Genomic DNA, 13,001 nt, shown 5'->3' on the forward strand with positions numbered 1-13,001 from the left:
GTTGTTGAGCACAAAGTTACACAATGGACTATCTATGCTGTGTCCACCACAAGGATTGAACCTCAAATTTCAACAATATAAGCACTAAAGTTTGCCACATGAGAAGGAAGCAAGAAGAGATATTATAGAAGTTGGTTGAAAGTTATAAAACCATCACAGAATGGAATATATATACAAGATGCACGGTTGTACTTTGGAAGTAAAACATACTGACTTAAAAATGTTTAAACACTTCTGCAGAAAACCAAACATCAACCAAGTTGATCTTTAAGTTAAATTGTAAAACAGTTAGCAAGTATGTTTTATGGAAGTAATTTTTAATATCTGCTTTACATATTTGGTTTGTTGGATACAGGCAAACTAAATGTGTTTAAAACGATTATTTTATGCTGCTGGTGTTGTTAATAATATAATTATTAATAAGAATTTCTGAGTGAAAATAAAGAAGAATGTATAATACGTAAAGCAGTGATAACATTCACATTAAACTGCAGAAGTTTTAATGGTTTATTTGTACATTCTTCTTAATCAATTCATTTTGAGGTTAGAGTCATGTAATTTTTAATAATATTATTGGGTCAGTTGCTTTACCAGCTTTTGGACTTTAAAACTGCAACATTAAAAAATTCTGGCTAATTACAGCTTTTAAAGGTTTTCTTCTTTACACAGTGATTCACATTTAATACTTAAAGACAAGGCTACTCTAGCAGTTGGGACATAATTAAATTTTCTTTTTGTATATCAGAAAGTTTTTAATATCAAACAGTTTTTGTACTACCAGCCCTGATGAAGTAGCTATGGTGGAACATTGTACGGAAATTTGTTTTTCTAGCTTTAGTACCAAAATGTATAAAATCTCTCCATTAAGTACTTTAAATTATGAAAAACAACACAATATATCAGAAAGTATTAACAAAATCTTCAATTTGAAAACACAGTAAAGAAGAAAATCGACACAATGTAACAGAAAGAAGGAAATCATACAAGACATATACGTCACGATCACTCTTATGGATAACTTCATTGACATTTCAGACTTATATTGAGCAATAGATTAACTTGTATGGAATCCTAATTTAATCGGACATTTTTATTGTTCACCTTTAATGAGGCTCTAGAATGTGCTTTTTACTCCCCATTAAAGTATGCAGAAATATTTTTAACTTACATTAACCTTACAACTTAATTGATTTAATCTTTTTTTTTTGTAAAATATAATGCTTAATTTTTGTTACAGAAAATAGATTACTATAATCTGAAATTTGAGATATAGTTTTGCTTTGATTTTTTTTATTATACAGAATACTTTTTTTTCGAAGTTAAATTTGATATAAGATATCAATACTATTTGTTAGTAAATAGTTTGAAGTAATAATAATGGCTGGAGACGGCTTGAATGGGTAATGAAGAAAAACTTTAATACAAGTTTAACATAACAGCAAATGTACAACGTTTCGACAAGGTTTTGTCATCATCAGGTACAGTTTGAAGTAATAAGACAACTGACAATGAAAGCCCGAAGTTATATTTCTTCATGTGGAATCTTGAAAGAGAGTTTGAAGTATGAAAAATATTGCCTTTTAAGAACGGTTTGAAACTCGTCACTTTTACTGCATAGGTTCACCAAACATGGTAGATGTAGTCAGTGTCTAATCTTGTTTCACAAAATCCAGTACGTTAAGATAGTATGAACAGTTTGAATTAATTATCATTTGTTTTATTAAATACTTAAGTAATTTTCATGCGTTGTAGAGTAGGTTAATATTTACGTTCATATGTTTGTTATAACTCTGGAAATTGTAGACTTCGAATGATCAATTTCTATTACTGTTAAAACAATTTTTGCTTAATTTAAGAAGGGGATTGCAACAAGATATTCCAGACCAAGGATAAGCAGTAGATGTTGAGCAGTTAGGGGTAAACCAGTATTTAAGTAACTCGTTACTGTTCTGTTAATAACAAGATTTTTAATGAGAGTAATAATATTAAGTTATTTTCCACTAAAAAGAAACAAGTGTGTTCCATCACCTTCTTTCTTTTGTGCACGTACGTTAATGGTCTATTTTTTTAAAGGAAAATTAAATTTCAGTTTCTCTGTTCCGATCAAATAAAATATCTAAATGTATTTCATATACATTTCCTTCGAGTGATTGCAGAGATGAATTTCAGAAAACAGCTTGCAAATTGGTTGTACAAACTCTATCAGCACTGAGGTCTGGCTATTTGTGAGTGTACATATTGTGCATTCAGAATGACATACATTTAATAGATTAATTTACAGAATGTGATTACATTAAAAAAAAAGGAATAGTCACAAACAAATGTTTTACAGGAGAAATAAAGGGTAAAAATCCTAATGAGTATTGTGAAATTTTTTTTATTAACTAATATTTTTTTCTTCTTCTGAAGACACAAGTAATGAAATACTTTTTTTTTTAGTGACATGCCTAACACTGGTGATATGATACTGTAACAGTCACAGTAATAACATATAAAAGTGTTTTCCAGAGCTACTCAAGAAATGATGGTTTATAAACCATAGTTTTTAATTGAAGGGTTCTGGACAAATAAGTTGATAAATCATAGGTTTTATTTTTTATAAGAAGAATTACCAGAGAAAGGAGGGTTTTACATTTCATAGCTTTAGACCAGTGGTGGGCAACCAAAACTAGTTCACAAGCCCCACTAATAAAATCAAGGAGTGCAAGACCCTCTTTACTAGTCACGAGCCAAAAATGACACATATCAATAGAAAAAAAAAAAGAGATATATATGAAACACATTTAGGATGTGTGTGGGCCTCAGGTTGATCCTTGGGAGGGGGGGGGGGTAAAGATGGATAACCGATCATTGCTTTAGACAGAAGAGTAGCTGGAGAAATAAAGTTTGTTTTGCACAAAATATATAGGAAGCAGTGGAGACTTGTTTTACACGTGTAATCCATAGCACATAAGACAGTTTGTAATTAAGCACGAAGCTAAATGATGGATTACCTGTGCTGTGCCCATCATGAGTATTGAAACCTGTTTTTTTTTTGTATTACAAGTTCTCAGAACTGATGCTAGAATAGCTAAAAATAAAAATGTGTCACTGAATGACACATTATGGTCACAGTGGATAAGTGCATATATTTAGATTATTTCTCGAAATGTTCAAAATACCGTTTCTTTCGTGACAAATCAGATTTTTGTATCTGTAACTGAATGGGCAAAAAATTGGATCTAATTTCTCAACACAAATATCAATGTTTGAAATCATGTGTTAGTATAAATATCTAACCACTAACTTAAAACATCTACAACAGGTATTCTGTTGTTACATTTGTTTTCGTGAATTTCAAAGACAATGATGTTATTTCTCATAGACAGATAACTGTGCGTATTCAGAAAGAAAAAATAAAAAATCATTCAACAGACAATCTACAAAAACTATTGTGCAAACTATGATTTATTAAAATACATCAATTACAATCCAAATTACAATTCCATAACTACGCATCTATCATTTTATGTAACAAAATATAACGAGTGGTGAGGGTTTGGGAAGGTTCTAAAAAGAAACTTTCTGTAAGTTTTTGGGATGAAAATGTTCTAGTGTAGTAGACAGCCATCCAACTATACAGAACTGACACTAAGAACACTGTATTGTACATTCATCATCGCAACAGCCAAAGAAAAAACATCTCATTATCTACGCATCCTGCAATAATAAAAAGCTTCAAACGTATCATTAAATTTTATGAATTCATTCCCACCTGGTTTCTCCAAAGAGCCATAAACATCGAATTCATTACAATAAATTAAGCACCCGTTTCTATTAAAATCAATTCACTGGCGAGAGTATTAAAATTTATTAAAGATACAATCCAATCATACTTTTAAACTTACTTTTTTGATTAAAAACAAGAGTACATATAAAAATACTTATTAGAGGACACAAGAGTAAATAATTCCTGTCCATCTCCTTCCTGACAAATCAGTTAGATTTCTTTTAAATTATGTAATCATAACTAGGTTAAAGAAAAAACTATTTAAAACAAAACATTTCCTTAAGAATACAATATGTTTACATTCTGCAGTTGAAATAGGTTATAATTTTTGTGTTGCAGTCTAAACTTTCTAACTGAAAATTTGGAACTCTGAAAACAATTGAGTAGATCATTACCATGCTGGAAAAACCTTAATGTTAAAATATTATACGAAAGGTCTTTAACCAGCAAGAAAGATTGTTTTCTTCAGAGGTTTATTAGAAAAAAAAAATATTGATTTTTTTGTCAATACATAGAATATATTTTATTTGGATAAATGATAACATGGAATAAACTGACACACCTAAATGAAAACTTTTTCTTGTCTATCTTGTGCACGTCGCACAAAATAAAGTTGAAAAAGTTTAGTGAAACAGTTAATTAACACTGATATATTGTCTGGAAAGGAGTAATCCGAAACTTCTCGTAGAATCTTAAAAAAGAATAACTCGAGATGTTCTAAGAAGAACATTTTTAATTAAGTACCAAAGCAATACACTTTACAAATCAAGTTTTGTAGTAATCCTACAGAAACAGAAGCATAAGCTCTAACAAACAAACCTAACCTACAGAATCATTTAGAAAGATTGTATTCTGATTCAGTATTTTATCCAGTTCCATCTAATTTTTTATAGCTATCAAGATATTTATTTAAATGACCTTTTCCCTGGGATTAAAATGTTTCTTAAGTGAATACTCTAAATACCAAGTTCTCATCCAATACTTGAAAGACTCAATTTCCATGTATTATCATAAAATATTCACAAAGAAACAAAATTGAGCTTGAACAATCCTTGAGCTCAGTGTTTAACGTTTCTTACACTTGCATCATTTAATTGTTCTACTAGATCACAGCAAACAACTGTTACCTCTTAGTTTTTCACTGGTAAAATTTCCTCCTGCCAGTTTTATAAGCAGACAAAATTATTGATGAATATTATTTATAAATGGCTTGAATTATATTAAAAAAATAGTTAAAATATATTATTCCCTACGAGATAAAAGTTGGACAACATAGGCAACCAGAAGTTCAGGAGTATCACAATAAATTATTGTTTTTTTACAATATTATCTTTATTTCAGGCATGCAACTGTTTTTATGACATAATACATGCTTGAATTTAAAGACTTGCACTTTTCCCAAGACTATTGTTTTCACATCACTTCTAATGTCACTGTGTATAAAACGTTTTTTTTTTCATCCTGACCACAAAAATCAAAATTATCAGTTCAATTTCTTGACTTATCATTATTTCCGAGATAAGCTTTTAAACCCTAAATCGCTACAAGAACAGTCTCATAGTCTTGTATGTAGTGTGTATGAGGCATTTAATGTTTTACGCTAGAATAAGTTCACAGGATGAGGAGAGTTTGTGTTTTCTTCCAGTTGAACAAAGGTCAACTATGGAAGACAAAAACTGTCAAAGAAATCAAAAACTTCTACCAAGATAGTTGTATTCACACTCTAAAGGTGCACAGTACAACAGGACGTTCCACAGTATCTAACAGATGATACACTCCCGTAGAAGCAGGCACGGACATGGCATCTTGCGACATATATTTATCAACCGTGCCATGTCGTAACAAGAACGCGTTTCTGTTACGTTAACTTCTAAAAACAGAAATAAAATCTAATCAAAACTTGAGGTTGGCTAAGAGGAAGATAATGATTTCACTGAATAATACATGGCTTATGTCCATTTTTAATCTTCAATCGTGACTTAGGACGGTACTTTTCCAGATAAGAAAGTTGCTTGGAGTTAATAGCTCCTCTTCGTTTCCTACAGAAAGAAAAACAACAAATCTAATACATTAAAGACAGTAAGTAACTGTCTTAACAAAAAATATTATTCGTTTCTATGGTTTATTTTTTTCTAAGAGGTAGTTGGTTTTCTGCGAGTCAATGTATCACTTTGCTTTAAAAATAATAAATTCATTGATAAGCTATCTAACTTATATAATAGTATGTGTCACGTCACGCTTGATTTCTCGAAATAGGAGGAGTCATAAAAGTCAAAACGCATTTATCCAGATAAAATAGTTCGATTACTGTCTGCCCATTATGATTTTAATGACGCGGGTGCAAGGGGGCTGTGATGAGGCAGTGGTGCTGTGAAACCTTATAAATGTGGCGAGTGTTAGTATAATAAGCCTAAAGCATAGACGTAATGTGGGATCACCTATCCTAGAACAGAGTACATAAAATTTATCATGAAAGTCAAAATATGATTCTACTTTAAACTTAAATCGTTTATGAATTAAGCTATTTTCTGTTATATCACCAATGTTTTTTTTTATAAATAAAACAAACCTCTTTAATCAACGGAGCCTCTAAATTAAAGAAATCAACAAATATTTTTCCTGTTTTGTTGTCTATACATTTTATTTTATACTTTCAGTACATAGACTAACAACAATATTAGGTTATACTTTTGTTGTTAAGCAACATGACATAAAAGCCATTGTTGGAACGTAGTGTTACCAAAACGCACTGGCTTTTCTACGTATTAGAAGTTGTTAATCTAACTGATTTTTACCAATAATTATTCAATGAATACCCCATGAATTCATTTCATGAATGATCTTAATTTTAATTGACTCACAACGGAACTTACCGAAGTTTGACTGCCTCGACTGCACTTTTCTGCCTCTTTGTTGGTCAAGCTTGATTTTGTTGAAAAATTTATTTATCTCAGTTAATTATAAAATGTGAGGTTAGGGTGGTGGTGGTTGTACTTTTCCCATCATTTTTGACAGGCTACACACTAGTATATTAAAATATGGTGCTGTATCATAAAGCATCGTGTTTAGTGGAGTTCATTATTTTATAAAATGATAAAAGTTGTATTGTTGCTTGCACTCCAAATTCTGACATATCACAGTGACATACAGCATTGTGTTCAGTGGAGTTCATCTTGTACACTGTTAAAAGTAATGTTGGATGCAATTTGAATATGTTGTCAACTTGTAAAATGATGACATTAGGAATTATAATCGTGCATTATACTAGTCGCTAGGAAGTTAACATTAAAAAAGAATTACTACCAAATTGAATTAAAACAGTTAATGGTACCTAATATTCTAACAATACAATATAGTTACTGCCAGAACAAACAGAAATATTGTCCACTTTTAAAACCTAGGAGAATAACCATACATAGAAAACTTCACAGCACAAACCAGCTTACTGACAGCTGTGTTAACAGTAGATCAGATGTTATGTTCAATGTGTTTAATAATACAGTAGACCAGACTCACTGTCTAATGAGTTCAACGGCATCTTCATACTTCATGCCCAGTTCTATTAGTGCCAAGGCCACAAGAACTGGAGCCCTGCAAAAAAGATTTTCATGAAATGGTATTTTTAATACTAATTAGTGTCCAGGTTATAAGAAGTGCTATCGAAAGCTGAAACGATTAAATATAGCTACAAAACAGCTTCTGCTCCAATCTGTCTTACCAGAATGACAATATGCATAGTTCGTTTACACATAAAAAATTAATTGAATCTCATAAATCTACTTATTTTGACATCAACCACTAATTTATCTTCATTGTTAATAACCTTTTACTTTCATTCGAGACTCGGTGGAATTTAAATAATCACGTACACCTCTTGCATCTACCATTTTACTTTATAGTTTTTGACTTGTAACCAACGCCATTTAACACAACATTTCCGCAACTCACGAGACTGAGTATTCTACTGCACTAGATAATTCAGTACTGTAAGTAAACTCTGATGATGTTTCATTTAAAAACTACTGGAGAATATAAGTCTTTATCTGGAGCAATTAAAGTTCATTTTGTTGCTTTATAAAGAATTTGTAGCTCTAACTCCTATCACGAGCTGTCAGTGCTGCGTCAACATTTTTTAGTCCTTAAGATGGCCCGAGAGGTGCACATATCACCTTTGTTTTGAACTACGACAGACTATTTTTTCATCCTTGTAGAGATAATGGGGAGTCGAGACGACTATAGCCAGGATGTGGGGGTTGTCTGGCAAACGCTGATTCAAATGTGTCTATCCTGAGAATGGTATTGGATATTTCAGCACATAACGTGTCCTCTGGAACTGCCTGACCCTTTGCTGCAATAATATGCCTCAGCTGAGGAATGGTTATTGGGTTGTGGGAAAAAAATCTACAACATCAGAGAGCCCTATACCAGTAATCGGCAGAGGTAAGGTTACAACGAAAATTGAAGTTTACTTTGTTAAATACTCTTGCAAGCAAATTTTACTCACTTCGATTCATGGACATGAACTTCCTATGCAGATTCCAAAGGTCAAATGTATCTGAACTATTGTGATAGTTTTGGAAATCAACTCACAGTCTATGGAATAACTCCATGACGACAAGAAGCAGATGGGAAAAATTAAGTTCAAGCTCTATGTTTATTGGAAAAAGAGAGGAAAATTGGAATTTTCAACCCGAATGAGACCTTATACTAGTGACAAGAGGGGAATATGGTTGACCAGTAGTGCCAGCTACCTCAAGGACTTTTATAATGTACATAAAGCTGAAAATATGGGTGGTGTTCAGTTGCAAGGAAGGTCATTAATGGCCAACTGCCTGCCTCTTGCAAGTACGTGTTCAGCTAAGCACTTATTAATGTGTGGAATGAATAATTAATACATTTACGTTTTAATGAACAAGTTATAGACCCGAAGTCGAAAGGCTTGCGAAATGTCGTCCTCTAAACTTGTATTTTTTCTACAATAGGCAGTTGCCGCCCACTCCAATGTGCACGTCAAACTACGTAATAGTTAGTATCTCAGGAAAAAATTTAAACATCTTGCTTATCACAGAAACCTTTCACAGCTACTTGTGGCAAATACATAAATCTGTACAATCTGAGAACATGAATTCTGAGCATTGATGACAGTCTGCACAGATTCATCTAAGGCTAGATTATAATGTATTATAAAAAATATTCCCACCTCCCTAAGCCAGCTACACAGTGAACACCCACACAAACATCGGGATCTTCTTTGAATCTTGTCTTTAATAAGTCAAACCAATCTTCAACTATCTTAGCTGGTGGAGGTGATCCGTCATCAAACTGCCAATCCTAAGTGAACAAGGGATACATTAAAATTGAATACAACTTGAAGTTTTTAATTGATAAAATTAAAGCATGTGAAACTATCTCTACCTATAATTAACTACAATTTTTTTAGTTTTAAGGCCATTCTGTGGACACTACAATGTAGTACAACAAGAACAACTCAATCTGTACAGAATGGTTTGCTCTTGTTGTACTACATTGTAGTGTCCGGACACTACAATGTAGTACAACAAGAGCAAACCATTCTGTGTTGTACTACATTGTAGTGTCCAAGAGCAAACCAAACTTCCTCCTTCAGTTTCAATGTACAACCCTTCTCCCACAACTTCAACAGTTAAACTGAATGGAAGACACAAATTCACGATGACTGACAAAAAGTAAAATAGCCATCATGTAGTAACAGTTGGGTCATTTCGATTTTTATGACGCAGTGAATAAATATAACTTTGTCACCTTCTGATCTAGGCATTTGGAGAAATTTTTTTCACTGTATACAAAACTAAAATCCAATGTTTTCCATTAAACACATCTGTAAAGTTTGGCCACAAAAAAAAACAGCTTGAACTTGTGTATTACCTTGACCACTTCTTCTGAACGTCAGCATAAACCACACAAAAAACTAGACTTCAAAACCTATACTTTCTGCAAAATAAGCCAAAACTCAGATTTCTACGTAGCTATAGGTTATCTAGTTTTTCTTCAAAACCTATAACCTATACTTTCTGCAAAATAAGCCAAAACTCAGATTTCTACGTAGCTATAGGTTATCTAGTTTTTCTGTGAACACACCAGACCGAAGAATCATAATTTTACAAAGACATCATTAATCATGGGAGTTTTAGTTTTCACACTCAGGCACATTTATCCCGCATCCTAGTGTCCAATACTTATATTACAAGACTAGAACACTGTGAGGCTGATATTCAAAACAGCTTGAAGGAGGTTAAACAAAACAATGATACAGTATATGCCTAATAAAAAAAAACTTAGTTTGGAAGTTTTTTCAATAAAATTCTTGACATATATATACATGTCTAATAACTAGCCGTCTATTTTAACAGGTTTGATAGAAATTATATCATAACTGCCAGATAACTTAATTATAAAACAAATATATATACTCGAAAACAGGCCAGTAGTATTGTAAATTGGTATATATAAAAAAAAAGTGTCAATCATAACCAAAGATGGGCACAAGCAACTTTTCTCAAATGTGATAAAATCCAGTTTGAAACTGAAGGGTTGGAATGCAGAGATTTGATTAAGTTTAATAAGCCAATCAACACAGTACAAGCTATGCTAACTGACTAAATATAACTTACATGTACATTAATACCCTCGTGCTCCAACAAATCTGTCTTGTAGGTGGCTTCACAAACCCTCACGAGATCCTTAACATTATGTTTCTTTAATTCCTAGGGATGAAAAGAAAATACTGCTTAACTACCGACACAAAGCAATTTGTACTTGTAGAAAATCTCACTAGATATTATGATTGTATTGAAAATTGCCTGAATACCAATAAATTTATTGCTAGTAATCGTATAATTAATTTTAAGTGTTTTCAATTATTACCTAATCCTGTTATCAATGGACTTTTACACAAACTACGTCGTATCCAGAGATACAATAAACCACTGATATTTTGGAATAAAAAAAAAAAGTCTTAAAACCACTTCTGATGCTTCTGACTCATTGATTTGTTAACTCAGATACCGTCAAACTTGTCTAACACGAATCCTGAATAAGAAAGGAATGGTTTACTTAGGCCTAGAAAAAAAAGCTTTGTTTCTGGTTGCTCAACCGATGCTATGTAAAAATGCCCTACCTCTACAGTTTTTTCTATACCTCGTCATAAAACAAAAATCTCCAGACCAATTCTAATGACAAACGTCCTTAGATTAATATTTTTCATTAAATTATTGCGCTAACCTGATACCATATTGTGCAAAGTGAAGCTCATAAGAGACCATGTCTCTGATTCGTTAGTTGGTGTGGTGTATCAATACTCTCAGCCAATTATAGCTGAGCTTCCATTCAGGCAATGTCAAACATACATCATGGTGACTAAAATACTGGCTGTCATCTTTAACAAATGTACACGTTTAACTAAAAAAAAAAGTCACAGTTTACTGGAAATGTCAAAGATGTGTTTGAGTCATGCCATCCTAAACTATATTCGATTGATTATGAGCATACATCAACACATGTTGATCTGGGAGAAGTTTCAATGGATACTGGGATAGATCAATTAGTAGGCACATTTGGTGTCAAATCAATTAAATTTCACTATAGGCCTAAACCAAAATGCCCAGCGGAAGTTGAAAGTACTGGTACAGCAAAGAATACTGTGACAAAATCCAATCAGCCCAATATTCCACCTACCTGCCCTATTTTTGAGGATATAAAAAAATTAAAAAAAGAAATGAAATACCTATCTACCCTATTCAAACCATTCAAAGGAGATCAATCCACATTCTTGCAGAAATATTCGCCATACCGTCATCTGTATTTAATACTACATGATTTTCTTTATGGTTTATTATTTCTAACGATTCACGAATATTATTACCTATTATACTTTTAGGTTGAGCTAATATTACAGTTTTTTCCATAATATTGTGTGTTGTGTTTCCTGTACATGTTCTGCTATGGATGAATTTTCAGTTTTTTTTATTTTTTACATATCCCTTATGCTCATTTAAGCAGTATTTTAAATTACGTTTTGTCTGACCAATGTAAATACTTCCACGTTCACATTCTATTTTATATATTCCAGTTTTTTTTCAGTTAAATGCATTTCGTCTTTCGTAGTACCTAAGAATTGATTCATCTTATTTATCGGTTTAAATATAGGGTAGAATATCTGTTGTTTTTTGAACACTTTAAATAAACTAGTAGTTAAACCTGAAACATATGGTAAGATTAAGCCTTCCTTTCTAATTTTTTTCATAACTAGATTTTAAAGTAGTAACTTGATCAATTATTATAGTATTAGTGAATTTCTTAATTGCCCTATCTATAAGATCTGGGTTAAAACCTCTTTCGACTGCTATATAATTAATTAATAACAAATTGTTTTTGAATCATTTTGGTAAGTACAAATCTTAGGTACTACAAAAGACGAAATACATTTAACTGAAAAAACTGTAATATTAGCTCAACCTAAAAGTGTAATAGGTAATAATATTCGTGAATCGTTAGAAATAATAAAACATAAAAACGATCATGTAGTATTAAATAGAGATGAAGGTATGAAGAATAATTCTGCAAGAATGTGGATTGATCTCCTTTGAATGGTTTAGCGTGAATTTATGAAAAATAACACACAGGTCAATGACCTACTAACAAGTTATAAATACTTTTGCAATTGTTTTGTAATTCACTCCTGACGATGAAGTTGTAACGTCAAATCATGTAGAGTCGTCAACTTTTTGAAAGCCATAGATAGGCCTAAATAAAATGTTTTTAATTGTGTACCAGTTTAATGTTGAATATTAGTTATGATTTTATACTAGTAACTACTTTCATAAAGTGTAGAGAAAGATACTAGCATGTAAAACAGTAACCAGAAACTAAGATAAAATAAAAATTAAGTTGTCATTTCTCTTAAATTTCGGTCATGGAAAGATTAAAGTTTAAAAGTCACTTTTTTTTTGGGTTATCAATTTATAACTTAAAAAATGTCATATAATCCTGATTAATCAGTTTTTACATCCCTATTATACATATTTAACTCCTGATATAGAACAAGGAATTGGTACCTTTGTACAGTATATTTTAACAATGTTAACTCCTTATAAAACAAAACTTCACCTTTACAACTCCATACTTTATATTTAACATAATGTTTAGTTCTCACAAAACACATTACTTACACCTTTTTCTTTTTCAATCTCTTATC

The 13,001-nt window shown here is 31.7% G+C and overlaps 1 protein-coding gene across 4 annotated transcripts in view; it reads right to left on the reverse strand.

Annotated features, from left to right (window-relative positions):
• Positions 1–3,429: 3,429 nt before the first annotated feature.
• Positions 3,430–13,001, reverse strand: part of LOC106467262 (protein tyrosine phosphatase type IVA 2-like) — a 26,037-nt gene continuing 16,465 nt past the window's right edge. For all 4 annotated transcript variants that reach the window (XM_022395396.1, XM_013927590.2, XM_022395395.1 and 1 more), the window contains exons 3-6: positions 10,420–10,512; positions 8,970–9,100; positions 7,286–7,360; positions 3,430–5,808 (exon numbers count right to left, since the gene is read on the reverse strand). In XM_022395396.1, the coding sequence (XP_022251104.1) occupies positions 5,700–5,808; positions 7,286–7,360; positions 8,970–9,100; positions 10,420–10,512 (408 nt within the window). In that variant the 3' untranslated portion in view covers positions 3,430–5,699. The remainder of the gene's footprint in view (positions 5,809–7,285; positions 7,361–8,969; positions 9,101–10,419; positions 10,513–13,001) is intronic.

Source organism: Limulus polyphemus, unplaced genomic scaffold (genome assembly GCF_000517525.1).
Source record: "Limulus polyphemus unplaced genomic scaffold, Limulus_polyphemus-2.1.2 Scaffold2547, whole genome shotgun sequence".
NCBI classification, from domain to species: domain Eukaryota; kingdom Metazoa; phylum Arthropoda; class Merostomata; order Xiphosura; family Limulidae; genus Limulus; species Limulus polyphemus.